The 15,311-nt window shown below is 33.7% G+C and overlaps 1 protein-coding gene and 1 long non-coding RNA gene across 2 annotated transcripts; one reads left to right on the top strand and one right to left on the bottom strand.

The window, feature by feature from the left end:
• The first annotated feature begins 5,242 nt into the window (after positions 1 to 5,242).
• Positions 5,243 to 9,339, top strand: LOC142637409 (G-type lectin S-receptor-like serine/threonine-protein kinase CES101). Its single transcript, XM_075811685.1, has 8 exons — positions 5,243 to 6,151; positions 7,003 to 7,021; positions 7,384 to 7,488; positions 7,584 to 7,795; positions 8,177 to 8,387; positions 8,487 to 8,724; positions 8,809 to 8,959; positions 9,049 to 9,339. The coding sequence occupies exons 1-8, from the start codon at positions 5,243 to 5,245 to the stop codon at positions 9,337 to 9,339; spliced, it is 2,136 nt and encodes a 711-aa protein (XP_075667800.1).
• A 1,421-nt stretch (positions 9,340 to 10,760) lies between these two features.
• On the bottom strand, positions 10,761 to 14,595 carry LOC142636638 (uncharacterized). Its single transcript, XR_012844366.1, has 3 exons — positions 14,091 to 14,595; positions 12,198 to 12,322; positions 10,761 to 11,470 (listed from the first exon to the last, which is right to left on the bottom strand). It is a non-coding gene; the product is annotated as an uncharacterized LOC142636638 (long non-coding RNA).
• Positions 14,596 to 15,311: the final 716 nt, after the last annotated feature.

Here is a 15,311-nt window from a genome sequence, read left to right as displayed (position 1 = left end):
AAGGTAGAAATTGTGTGTATCAAATTAAATCATATAATTTTAAAAGCAATAAATTAAACCCATTAAACCGAAGCTATGTTTAATAACAGTTTTTACTTTTTGTTTTCAAAAACTTATTTTTGGGAATCGAAAGAAAAAAAATTTCTTGTATTTTCAAAATAAAAAACATGTTTAGCTAGTTGAAATAAAATAAATAAATAAATAAACTTAGATATCCTTTTGTACAGAACTTGTCTCAACTCTAGACAAGTTATAGCGGAGCTCCTTTTGTACACAACTTGTCCCAACTCCAGACCAAAACTAGAGATATCCTTTGCATGGGTCTGTAAATTTATGGAGGTAAGAAGTTGAACAATGAAGTTTTCGAATAGATCTGTTCAAAATTTGGGACAGAGAGAGAGTCATGGGTCTCGAGACATAGTGAAGAAGAAGAAGCCATGGATCTTTCCTACTGGTAAGGTGGTGATTCTCTTTAGGATCGTTGAATAGAGTGCAAGATAAAGAGAAAAAATCTTGTGCGAGAGAAGAGTGGAAAAAAAAATATATTAAAAATTGTTATTAGTAGGATTTGAACTCTATTGCCAACTCCTTAAATAGGACAAATTGATTAAATTAGGCACATATTTTCATTGATTTTTTGAAGATAGAAATTGAAAACAGTTTTTTGCATGTTTTTAATTTTCTTCACAAACTAAATTTTGAGAATAGTTTTTATTTTATTTTTCCTATTCATTTTGGGTTGCCAAACAAGTTTTCTAAGCTAAAAAATAGAAAACTATTTTTAGAAACATAAAATAAGAGAAAAAACAGTTACCAAATAGGACAAATTCATTAAATTAGGCACATGTTTTCATTGAATTTTCAAAATAGAAATAGAAAAAAGTTTTTTATTTGTTTTCAATTTCCTTCACAAACTGAGTTTTGAGAATAGTTTTTATTTTATTTTTTCTATTCATTTTGGGTTGCCAAACAAGTTTTCTAAGCTAAAAAATAGGAAACTATTTTTGGAAACAAAAAATAGGAGAAAAAACAGTTACCAAACATACCTTTAAGTTTTGAAAAGTTACAAGTTAAATAATATAGTTTTAAAAATAACAAATTAATTATATAATATCAATAAAATAATATAAAATATTAATTTTACTGTTTCACTTAAATGGACTAAAATTTCCCATCCAAAAAATAGATAAATAAATGGACTAAAATTTATTTTGTTACTTTTTAAAAACTCGTGGATTAATTTGTTACTTTTAAACTTATAAGATTTGTTTTGTCATATATTCAATGAAATTTCTCTTTTCTTATTTCTTTTTAGATTTCCAACTACTTTTTTCTCTTTTAGGCTCATTCCATGCTGATCTGGCTAATATTTGATCTATAATAATTTAAATTGGTTCCAATTTGAATCTTTTGAGAAGCTAGCCTTTTTTTTTAAGCGTAATTTAAAAATCACAATTATATTTACAAAATTTTTGTTCCCAGAAAGGATTTATGCTAACTTGATTGTACACTTAGAATCATGTTTTTAAAATAAAACTTTAAGAAAAATAATAATAATTAAATCCCAAATAATTTCAAAACTGTGTTGATTTAAATATTTATTATTAAAACAATATTGTTTTGCAAATTCTACAAAGAATTCATGCACGTTATTTTAACCCCTTTGCAAATTACATATATGCATTGTTGTAAAGTTCATTTTAATTGTTTAGAGTGAGCTGATCGTCTGTTACTAGATTATGTTAGGATATGTACTCCGTACTTTCAAAGAACAAGTGTTCATGTGTCTCTAGATTCTAGTGTTAATGCGTAATTTGCTAAGTTCGGTATGATCAATTGCAAATCTGCTGAAACATTAATATAGTTCTAAAATTGTCTTTTAATTGATACTTCATTATTTCTTTTCTTTTTATTTTCGCTAGTAGCAGATCCACGCAATACGTTGGAATATATGATTATTTTGAGATGTGATACAATATATAATTTACTCTTTAACTTAATTTTATATAATTTGTTCTTCCAATATATTAAACAATTTCTAAAATTAATTTTTATCTCTCTATTTTTATAAATATATAAATTTATCATTTTTGGTGTTTTTTTTTATATCATCCTTTTGATTGAAGTGGTCATATTCTTCTAAATATTTTTATTATGAATTATATTTTTCTTAATTTTTTTTAGTAAAACTAAAAATTTTAAATTTCAAATTTATTATTTAAATTTTTCATTCTCTCAAAAAGATTAGCATGATAATAAAAAATTATCACATAATTACAATTGATATTATTTAAATTATTGATAGACACATTCAAATTCATGATAGTTATGTAGATTGTGTTTTGGTATAAACTCAAATTATCACTTCCAAACTAACTAAGGATTAACTCAAATAAATACTAAACCAAAACTATAAGAGGGAGTGAAAAGACTTGTGATGTGAACTCAAAAAACACAACACCAAAACATATCAAGAGTTGCGAGAAAGAATTTTATATATAGATATATATATATATATATATAGAGAGAGAGAGAGAGAGAGAGAGAGAGAGAGAGAGAGAGAGAGTAATCACATTTGTTTTTATGAGAGAAGAGTTCAAAACAAAAATTCATTACCCTACAGTAGAGACGCAAGAAAGAATTATAAACCCACCAATAGGAGACAAAAAAGAACTATGAGAGAGAGAGAGAGAGAGAGAGAGAGAGAGTGAGTGAGTTATCATATTATGGTGTAGGAAATATGGATTGAATGAGAGATAATAGTTTAATTATAGTAAAAAAGATGGGATAAGAAGAGTTGAAATAAGAGGAAGATGAATGGATAGAGAAAGAGTAACAGTAAGGTAGAGAGAAGTGGAAAGATCAAGAGATAAAAGGTAGAAAGAAATGTTGGAGAAAGTGGGAAATTAATAAAGAGAAGAAGAGTTAAAAATGAGAGAGTAAGAGCTGAAAATAGGTGGATAATGTGGCACAATAAGAGCATTCTCATCAGCTATTTCATAAATATGTCATTTTAACACATCAAAAAGCCTACTTTATTATTTTAACACACCATTTTACAATTCACCGTTCATCACATCTTCTATTTTTCAATTCTATACATTAAAAAAATATTTAAAAATATTTAAAAACATTTAAAAAACCATCAATATGAAAAAATACAAAATAAAAACTCATCACCATACACAAACACATGCACAGAATTGTATTAAACCCACCACCATACACAAGCACAGCCCGCCACCACCACCCACAGGTACAACTCGCTACCACCAACAACAATCCACCAACCGCCACCAACTCCCAATACTACTTTAAAAAAAAAATTCCCAAAATCAACACAAAACTCTCAAAAAAAATGAAGAGATAAATCAACTCCATTTATACATATCAAACACAAATCAATAGAAAATCAGCCCAGCAAAGCCAAGCAAATGCAACCACCCACAACCCATTAATCAAACAAACCCATGACCCAGCCCGCCACCACTAAAAATCAACCCAAATTAAAGAAATTTTGGTTTAATCAATGCGAAAATAAATTTGCTTAATGTGTTTGGCTGAAAATGAAGAGAGGGAGAGCTCAAAATAGAAAAAATGGAAGATTTACAGACCCAACCATCGCGATCCACTGCTACAACAGCTAGCACCACCATGATCTACCACCACGATCTGAATCCTCAGGAATCACAACCACCACCATCGAAGATAAAGGGACAAAAGAATGGAGAAATGTCTAAGAGAGGGAGGAGATTGATGAGAGGTGTCTGAGAAGAGAGAAGAGTGCAAAGAGAAAAGAGGAAAAAACAAAAAAGAAAAGGGAGAAGGACAGCAAACGTATGAGGGAGGAGATTAATTTCTTTCTCTCTCTCTCTTCCGTGTTTGTCTCCTTCTCAAGTCTCTTCTCTCTCCTCTCTCACTTCTCCTCTGTCACACCATCTCACCCAAGCTTCTTCCTCTCCCTTTCACTATCTCAGCCAACTCTTTCACCACTATAATTTTTTTATTATTTCTTTCTTCCTTTTCACTTTCCTTTTCACTCTCTCTCGTGCTCTCCGTCCCTCTCTCCTTCTGGTGTCTCTCTCTCAAGCAAGCCCTCCATAGCTCGCCAAAACATGCTGCCGCCATTATTCTCCAAACCCACATGCTCTCTCCTCGTCATCATCATCGCCGTTATCTCCATCCCCACTGTCTGATCCAAACATGGTTCCTCCACCATCTGATTACCCTCCGATCTCAGCGCTATCTCTATACCCACATGCCACCGCCGATCTCGTGCTCCCCGTCCACTCCTTTCCTTTTCACTGTCTCTCTCGTGCTCTCTGTCCACTCCTTCTTACTATTTCTTTCATTTTCTCTCCGCCTCTCTATTTCCCTTTCTCTCTGCATCTCGAGTTCATGGATCTTAAGTGTGGTCGGGATGCGATGCTGGGTGTGGTTGGGCTGCAGTGGTTTTTCGTGGATCATGGGTCTCTACGGTCGTTTGTAGTGGGTCTTTGCAGTGGTTCAGTGAGTAGGTTTTGCGATTTGATATCGGTGAGTTTTAATTTCAGTGGTTTTGATTGATTTTGGTGGGTTCTTGATTTCGGTGGCTGGGTTCGTGGGTTGATCGGGGTGGCTTTGGGTGCTGGGTGTGGGTTGATCAGGGTGGTTCAAAGATGGGTGTGGGTTGATCGGGGTGGTTTTGGGTCTTTGTTGTGATTTTTTGATTCTTTGATTTTGATGATTCTTTGATTTTGTGATTCTTTGATTTGGATGATTCTTTGATTTTGTGGCTTTGGATGTGGAGGTTTTTTTTTTTTTTTTTTTTGCTATTGTTTGTGGTTGCGGCGATGGTGGGTGGATATGGTGGTTGTGATATGGGTGGGTGGATATGGTGGCCGGTAGCGCTGGGCTGTGAAAGAGAGACACAGAGGAGAGAGAGATAGATAAAGAGAGAGGAAGAATAAAAAAGAATAAAAAATGATAAAGAAAGATTATTTAAATGAAGTGTTAAAAAAATAGAAGTTTTGATGTAAGAGATGTTATAAAGTGGAGTGTTATATGTTATAAAATTGAGTTTTGAGATGGTAAATGCTAAATTTTTTAAAGTGTTAATGGGAATGCTCTTATAGTCTAGCACTGGATTTTTTGTTGATACTGAGACTTAATTGTTCAATTTAGGTGGTTGCATGAGAGCTTGTTCTACCATTGTCTGATCCCTTCCTCTGCCATAGCTCACCAAAAAAATCAACAAAATACTATGGCAAACAAAGCACAAAAACTTGTCCTCGCTTTGTTATGTCTGCTACTCTTCTTGGGGCCATCATCCCAGCTAGACACATTATGGCAAGGACGGGAGATCAAATTTAACGAGGGGGATGGATTAGTTTCAGCTCAAGGAAACTTTAGACTAGGATTCTTCAAGCTTGAAAGTAACAATTACTACTTAGGAATATGGTACAATAACCTTGCAGTCTTGCAGGAGAATATAGTGTGGGTTGCCAATCGAGACACTCCTATTTTTAACAATTCTGGGAGTCTTACGACTCTTACTCTCACCATTGATGGTTACGGGAACTTGAAAATTTTATACAATGGGGGGCTTTCTTCTGTTGTGTTATATTCAGGACAAGAAGTTAGTAATACAAGTGCTGTTCTACTCGATACTGGTAATTTTGTACTGCTAGAGCAGAGTACAGGGCAACAATTGTGGCAAAGCTTCGATTATCCTTCTCACACGCTTCTTCCAGGAATGAAACTTGGTTTTAATTGGAAAACAGGACATACTTGGTCTCTGAGATCATGGAGAGGCTTGAATGTACCTGAAGTAGGGGACTTTACGTTTGGCCTGGACCCTAACCAAACAAATCGATGGGTCATCTTATGGCATGGGAACATCTATTGGACTAGTGACCCTTGGAACAATAGTCATTCCACATTGCCATTTTCGAGCTATGATTTTAGCTATGTATCAAATGAGAATGAAACATACTTCAATTACTCTGTGGGAAACGACATCACAACAACCCCGCGATTATCGATAGATTACTTGGGAAATCTTAACGCTTCCAGCGTAACCCTAGTCCGTTGTAGTCCTTACACTTCCCCCATTTATTTAGGTATATCTTTTGCTTTTCCCATTTATGGAGATATTGATAGTGGATGTGCGGTGAAAAAGCTTCCTGAGTGCAAGGGTCCTGATTCCAGTCTTTATATAGTTTTCAACTGGTTGGGCAACAGCAGTAATGGATTCAAGTTTAATGAAAGTGACAACCTGACCATTGTGGATTGTCAGGCCAAGTGCTTGAACAATTGTTCTTGTATTGCCTATGCACCTACAAATGAGGATGGTGATGCTGGCTGTGAAATTTGGAGCACATGGCCAAAAGAAATATCTTCGACTTCTTTTTTCGAACGGACAGTATACCATCTTAAATCACCAGGTAAGTCTACCCATACCCAATTTATCACATCAATATATAAAATTGACATGTACATACTAAGAGTAAGTAGGAACAGATGATGAACGGATGATATGCATGGCTTTGATGTATTGATGATATGTAGAAGTAATGCGGCTGCTTGATATATGAAACTAATTAACTGACTATTTTTGTTGATGACTTGGTAAAAATTACGCATTGTTGATTTCTTTACTAGCATAAGCTCTATCTTTTGGGGATTGTGAATCATCCGAATGTGCTATGCTCTACGTCTAAAACACTAAAAAAACATAAACAAAAAAAAGCAAAAACGAATCTAATCAGTATCTGTATTAATTACACAATTATTTTATTCAATTTTATTCGAATTCTTACTAACGCAAATTCTTCTGACAAAGAATTGTCATAGAAGGATCCATATAACTTCTTAATATGGAATAAGAGCTTCAATGGTTAAAGACTTAAAGTTGTCTATACTTGAATTATGAACAAAGGCCCTAACCTTATTTCAAAAAATAAATAATAAAAAAGGAAAAAAATAATGAGAAGAATTTCAAAAGATTTGATGCCCCTATAGGTCAAAACCGAAGCTACGGGTGTGCATCCAATCCACCAACCCTACAAAATGACCCATTCCAACCCAATACCTTGAGTTGGTTTTGTGAGTCGGCAAGGTGGGAATTTTATTTTGAGTGGCAGGTTGAATTGAGTCCAGGTTGATAGTTTATTTTAACTCATCTAAACCAACACAACCTAATATATATAGGTTTTTCAACCCAACGTATACACACCTCTAACTAAAGCAATGAATTTTATTGATCTTAGTTTAATTTCTAATGCCAAGCAGTTCCTTCATCTTAAATCATAGTAAATGATAAGAAAAACAAAATGAATAGAAAAATGGTTGCTAGTAGAACACTAAAAATTTGTTTGTCCATGCATGTACCACACAATGTAGACCACGCAAAGAGGTGGTGGATATGGCTCATCGTGGTGGTAGGGGGATTTTTTATCACCTTGTGCTTCTTATGCTACACAAAATGGAAAAAACACAGAGAAGAAGGTAATTGATGTTCCTACCTAGATGCTTTAGCTATATTACTGATGAAAGAAGCAACAAATTTTCAAGATATATTTTGCATGTATGTTAATAATTAGGGGAGAGAAAAAGGAAAGAAAAGATGCTTATACAAGAACTTCGAGGTAATGTAATGCCTTCCCCTGTACATGACAAAGTGCAGAAGCAAAATAAAGATGGGCAAGCTAACCATGAGCTGCAAATCTTCAACTTTGAAAGCATTTCTATTGCTACAAGTAATTTCTCAATCAAAAATAAATTAGGAGAGGGTGGTTTTGGACTAGTTTATAAGGTTAGTTTGTGATTTTCTCTCTCTCTCTTTCTGATAAAGTTTAAATTTTCTATTTGTCCCAATACTATCTCTTTAATTATTTAATTATTTTTGTATGAATTTTGAACTTAAGACCTAGTCTAAATAATCCAACTCATCCAATCAATAAATTGTTTAATCTTCTATTTAAGCAAATACTATCTCTTTAATTATTTAATTATTTTTGTATGAAATTTGAACTTATGGCCTAGCCTAGCTAATCCAACTGGTCCAATCAATAAATTAACACTTGAACTGAGCTCAAGGGCTCAATAGAATCTTGATAGAAAATCAAATAAGGTTAGTAGAGACTGAATTAAGATAGTGTGAGTAAAATATTACTAACACAATGTATACTTTCAGGGTAAATTACCTAATGGGCAAGAAATAGCAATAAAAAGACTTTCGAGAAATTCTGGACAAGGATTTGTAGAGTTCAAGAATGAAGCTATTCTCATTGCTAAACTCCAACACACTAATCTCGTCAGGCTTGTAGGATTTTGTATTCAAGAAGAAGAAAAAATACTAATCTATGAGTACATGCCCAACAAAAGCTTAGACTTCTTCCTCTTTGGTAAGGCATATGTTTGCTTACGTGATGATTTTTGTTTCTTTTATATGAAGTTAATCAATACTTAACATTTGCTTGATATCATTTTTTATTTTGAGTCAGATTCTACTAAAAAGTATTTATTAAATTGGAAAAAACGCTTCAACATCATAGAAGGCATTGCTCAAGGACTTGTTTATCTCCACAAATATTCAAGACTTACAATAATTCACCGAGACTTAAAAGCAAGCAACATTTTGCTTGATGAGGAGATGAATCTAAAAATATCTGACTTCGGCATGGCTAGAATATTTGGATTGAGAGGATTAGAAGAAAACACAAATAGAGTAGTTGGAACATAGTAAGTATTCTATTTGTGAGTTTGTGCTAGTGTATATATGTGCTTGTCCATACACTAAAGTTCATTGATCAATTATTATTTCAGTGATTATATGTCCCCAGAGTACGCTATGAATGGTGTTGTTTCGATAAAAACTGATGTATTCAGTTTTGGAGTCCTACTATTAGAAATCGTGTGTGGCAAGAAAAATAATAGTCGCTATCAGTCTTATGATTTTCTCAACCTTATGGGATATGTAAGTTTTTCACTTACCTCTTCTTAAAATTGTACATGGAATTTTGGACTTGATAGGTAACATTGTGCATACAAATTGACTTGTATCAGGCATGGCAGTTATGGAATGAAGGCAAGGTTCTAGAGCTAATAGACCCTATAATACTAGATGAATCATGCCCTCCATCTGAAATATTAAGATGCATTCATGTTGGTCTCTTATGTGTACAAGACCACGCAATAGATAGACCAACCATGATAGATGTTGTTTCTATGCTCTCAAATGAAGCTCTTCAACTTTCTCCTCCAAAACAACCTGCATTTTTTATCAACAGAGTTGCAGAAGTGCTAGAAAATTGTTCCTTAAATAATGTCACAATTTCAGAGATAGAAGTGAGATAAATATAAAAAATCCAGTAGCTATGTTTGAATGTATTATTATATACACACCTGTGTGACGCCTGTGTGATAAGGACTATACATGATTGACTAATCAAGCATTTATGGCTAAATTAATGTGTTTAATTAATGAGTTAATGAGATTTTTAATAAGGGATCTACGCCTATAACTGATTAGGTTTATCTTCTTATTGTATGCAATGAGAAGAATCATTGATGTTTGTAAAAGTTCAATGATTTAATGTTTGCTCACCATCTGGATTTATTGGGCGATTCAAGGATTCAACTGACCTCAATGTTAACCCGGGCCATATATATCTTGTAACAATAAATGCCGTAATAGATATGTAAAGTCGATAACTGGTTTATAAAAGTGACCCCGTTTAATAATTTCTCTTTTTGTAAGTGGCTTGGCGAAGTAAGGGGCTTTTCATAACCTATTAAACAGATATTGAACCAAGGGAACCGGATCCTTGTTCTTCACTATCACTTTATTCAATGCCATGTAATCCACAGACATACACAGCTAGCCATCTTGCTTCTTTTGTAATAAAACTAGAACACCATAAGGGGCTTTGGAAGGCTGAATATACCCAGCATCCAGCAATACTTTGTATGGAGCCCTATGAACCACAAGTGCGTTTTAGGATTCGGGTGCGGGTGCGGGTGCGGGATTTGGCAATTTTTGAAAAAGTAAGGTGCAAGTGCAGCAGAGTGCGGCGATTAAAAAATTATTAAAAATATTTTTATTTATATTTTTAATATATTGCTAAGCATAAAAAAATATTACAGCTTATATAAAAAATTAATAATAACTACTAACTATTAACATCACATTTCACAGATTCATAATAACTATATAAATTAATAATAACTATTAACATCACAACATCACAGTTAAAAAAATCAAATCACAACATCATAGTTCACAACATCAATTCATGACCTCACACGATTCACAACATCACAATTAAAAAATAAAAAATAAAAATCAGATCAAGTGAAGATTGAATGGTTGATGATACCTGAGTTGAGCTAGGATTAGGAAGCACGAAGTGAGGTGAGCTGTGATGTTGTGAGTGGGTCGGTGAGGTTTGAGTGGCTGAGTGAGGCGAGAGGCAGAGAGTAGCGAGTGGGTCAGTCGGCAAGAGGCAGAGAGCACAAAGAGCAGAGACGAGTGAACTGAGAGAGATGAATGAGTTAGGGACTCAGCTTAGGGTTTGATATGGTAAGTTAAAACTATGCATTTTCCACCTTTATTTTTTTATTCCGGCCTGAATCAGAGAACAGCGTCATTTCGGCGATATCGCCCAATACGGATCGATACGGCCCGAGTCTGCGCCGCATCGGCACGATTCATGAAAAAAAAAAAAAAAAAAAAAGGACGCGGCACCAAAGTGTAGGCAACGGCGTCCCTCACGCATCACCGCGTTGGGCCGCATCGAACGCGGGTGCGGCTGCCGTTTCGCCGCTTCCGTGCTTCCTAGATGGAGCCCCTTCAGGAGGCTTTGAACTAGGAATGCTGCATGCACAAAATGTGACAAACCTTCAGAAGTATAGTGCAAACGAGGCACCACTAGCATCTTCTTAACAAACACGCAGGCTTTTTCATCCCTATAATAGTATAATACTCGATATTGTTTTCTTTCCGTTACCACCCATACATTCCATCCATCTCAATGATCAGTAAATGATGACCACACCAACTAAATTTTCATGTGTCCAAAGTGTTGTTTCTTCCATTATTCTCATGAATGCCTCTTCAAGATGACGCGCGCACATAAACAAATGGTATTGGTATCCCAAACTTTGTGTATTGCTGTTTATGATATACCAACTCATCTCACCAAGTATGAAACTGTCGCAATACTCAATCAGCCTCCAATGGTTACGATTTCACAAAATGCCTAGACTATCTGCTTGATTACCTTAATGAGAGAGAGGGGGGCATTCACATCTTTTACTCAGATGACTGCCAGGACATCAAGATAGAGCATGCTCTGGCTTTTTCAGAAATTGGCAAGCTTTAAATTGGTAATTTAAACTATGAACCCCTCAAAGCACCTGGGCTAGTACCACCTTCATGACGATTTGGTTCTTCATGAAGCAGATAAATGGATTCCCCATTGGAGATCTGCAGGTACAATGTCATTGGCCAAGCAACTTGTTTGTTAATTCGTTTAATGAAATACCAATGAGAAAAAGAAAATGAAAGAAGGGATATAAGATAACAGGGTTGCTCAGCTTGTTATGTAAACTAGTCGCTGATCCACACAATATGCATTGAGTTTTTTTTTTTTCCTAAATAATATGCAGAAGTTTTTTAATTTATGCAAAAGCAGAATCATATATTTATAAAGAATTTCTGAGTTCAATTGTTCAATTCCTTTCTAGAAGAAAGATCAAAATTTTCTTTTGGCCAGCTTGAAAACAGAATCAATATTGAAATATCTCTTAATAGCGAAAAGATAACTTTCACCTTCATTGCATTGAAAAACAAACAGCCAGAAATATTACTTCAATATCAGTAGATGGGAACTATAAAATATGCTATTTCCCCACTATTACAGTAATTGATCTGATGCAGAACGTAACTCTTAAAGAAATTTGCAGGAACACGTGCAGGAAATAATTAAGAAGAACATAACAAACCGTAGCACTGCCTAAAGTATGACTAGCATCACCACTAAGCTGTGGAAATTCACTACAATTTCATTCATGAAAATCATTGTACCAATAATGTTTCCTCTGGGGCTATAAATAAGGTCCCATATTACATCAAATATGGAAACATCAACTCATACTAAAAATGGCAGTCAAATCCCATAAAAACCGAAAATTAAATTCAAATCAAAGCATACCCCATAAGTTCAGCGTCAAATCAGCAACAATCTGGACCAATGGAATCAATCGGCATCAATCTGGTGTATGCATCAAGATCCATCTAGCAAGTATGGATAGGCAATGCAATGGATCACTCCTTATCCTAGAACACCACATACGCAAGATTTACTTCAGTATATTAATAGTTGTCTTAAATAAAAAACTCTTTCAGTTTATTGGAAACAGATGCCTACAGATGTGTGTATATATATATATAATAGTGATGAAATCAATAAATGAATTCTTTAGACAAAAAGATTTTGATTGCAAATTTTTATCTTTCAAGCTACAGTTAAAAGTCCTACTACAAAGGGGGGGCAAAGAAATTAATCAAGATCAACCATGGAGCTAGTAGCAGCATGTTAAATATTTAGTGTAACTCCAAGTCAGCATAATTATTGATCCATCAAATGCATATTCTTAGTATTCATTAATTACTAATTAGTATACTCTTATGCCTTTCAACTCTTGATCATTTTTCCTCTAGAATTATGATTGAAACAACTACAAGTCTGCAAGTGCTATCAATCAATCTATCCCTTTTTAATTGTTTCTAATCCCATATACAATATGCAACAAACAAAAAGAAATTACCAAATCATTAAGTAACTATTAAAGTGAGCAACATAATTATTTGAGTTTCATTCAAGAATTTTGGTGTTCAAAATAAAATTAATAACTAAAGAAATTGAAAATTAATTTCTTTTGTATAGTCTATGAATTTCCTATAGGTATAAACAATTGAAATTAAGTGCGAAGACCAAGTGAATAACTACCATAAGGATTCAACCGTCAATAATAAATGGCATAGAAAACCCAAGTGGTTGAGATAAAACTATAACCACTAAATCAAATAAGAACAAATTACAGCAATTATATCAACATTTTTTTATATATAAATAACAGCAATTCTTTCAATATTACATGAAAAATTCACCATACATAAGCATGAAGAGAAACTTTCAAAAACAACTCTAGCACCAAAGGAATAGAAAAGGTATTAAAATAATCTCAAACCCTTTGATAAAGAATTATAGAAGTTATTATTGCTCTTCACTTAATTAGTGAGTATAGTCTAAAATTTATTTATAATATAGCACAAGAAGAAGAGTAACAGTAATCAACTTGCAGCGAAGACCTTAAAAAACAGTAATCCACAACTAGTATAATTAAGCAGCGTTTGGATTCAGATGAAAAGCAGCGTGTTTTGTGTCTGCGTTTCTTCTTCTTCTTCTTTTTTTTTTTTTTTTTTTTTTTTACCAGAAGCACGTGAACACAGACCTGCCAGTGGGTCCCGTGCACTGTGCACGGGACCCACTACCACTTTGAACGTCCATACATTTCCCTGGAATGACACTGTCAGTGGGTCCCGTGCATTGTTCACGGGACCCACAAACATCTTTTTTCACCAAAACTTTAATTAAAAATTGGTCTCATAGCACTATTCACACATTTAAAAATTATTTTTTTATAGTATTTTCAATTTTCAGTTTTCAGCAAAATAAGTAGTATCCAAATGGACCCTTAATCAACTAAAAGTAACAAAATCAAATGTAATTAAAAAAAAAAAAAGTAATTATTAAGTACTCCTAAATTATCTAATAATTTTCCTTAAAACAATTAAGTGCAAATCCAAATTTAAGCTATATATGAAGCAATTTTCAGATTATTAGGGTGTACAGCTAAGGAATGCCTTAAACCAAACATGGAAATAAAAGAAAAGGTCAGATATAAATCAAAATTGAGGTATTTTTAAGCAGATAAAAATGCTTGATAAGAGATATGGCAAGCGACACATGATTAAAATAAAACCCCAATAGCCAAAACACAAACAAAATCATATATTAGACAATAAAATCAACAAACCTCACCTTCTTATAAGCTTGTGTGGTCTTTGAGTCTAATGCTAGGATTGGGTAGTGTGATTCTTTGTTCTTTGAAGTTGTTGATAAGTTGGTTTGGATAACTTGTAAACGCTAAATTAAATGAAGAAAAATCCTATCTATCATTTAAAAATTACATTAAACTTGCAGGAAATTTTGATGAACCAGTTTTTGTTTGTCCACTATGAAAGGATGCAATGGCTCTGACAGAGGAAATGCAAAGGACAATAATCTGGGATAAAATCTGATTAACTTCAAAATTGGCAATCTTGATAAGAGGACCTAGATTTCACCATTATGTTTGATTCTGAAAATAAAAAGTAGGATTGGTTTAGTGTCGTAACTTACAGAGAGAGAGAGATATAAAGAATTGAGAGAGAAAGACAAAGAACTAATCATAGCTAAATCACCAATAGTTTATGCGAGCCGTTTAGGAAAAACTATGCCGAATGTCATACTAGACCTACAAATTGAAAGTCAAGTAATACTCATATTGAAACTCGAGATCTACCTGTGTGTGCTTGATTCCACATAGAACGTCACCAGGTCATTGGAAAAAAAATGCATATTTGTCTTGCTTGCTCATCCCCTTTTTGAAGAAAAGTTCCAGTTGTCAAATATGGAGGTATCCGCAATGCAACTGCAAAATATTGAGTGCCCCTTATATTAAAGGTTGTTCAGGTGACAGTGCCACTATTACCATTCCCATAGAGTTAAAAGGAAGAAGCAGCAGTAGGAGCATGGAAAAGCATCCTCAGAATTCATCCCCTCAGAGCCCTCTATATATATCCTTTTTAACTATTGCTTGATTTACATTCCCAATGGAACCACATTTAAGTTTGTCACATCACTAAAAACCCTGTACAGCCAATTATGTAATGATAAATTTATAATATAAATAATCAATTAATAAAGTAGCATCTTATACGATATGATTAGTTGCTAACCATCATTCAGATCATCTTAAAAGTATTAGAGATTAAGGTATAAGCATTTAAAAATGAATATATCTACATAGTTGTTTTTGAACAACTATTTTTCCGAGTATTCATTTTTCCCTATAATGTGATTGAAGGGAACTGTTCAAAATTAAGCAGGAATGCATGACCAAATACAATGGCACCCTCAGGAGCACTATCACCAGATAAGCATCAACAGATAGGAACAGTAAGTTGAATAAGAAGCACCAAACACAGTAAATACAGTCAA

The sequence above is a fragment of the Castanea sativa genome, chromosome 5 (genome assembly GCF_040712315.1).
Source record: "Castanea sativa cultivar Marrone di Chiusa Pesio chromosome 5, ASM4071231v1".
In the NCBI taxonomy this organism is placed as follows: Eukaryota; Viridiplantae; Streptophyta; class Magnoliopsida; order Fagales; family Fagaceae; genus Castanea; species Castanea sativa.
This window is presented reverse-complemented; position numbering and strand designations above follow the sequence as displayed.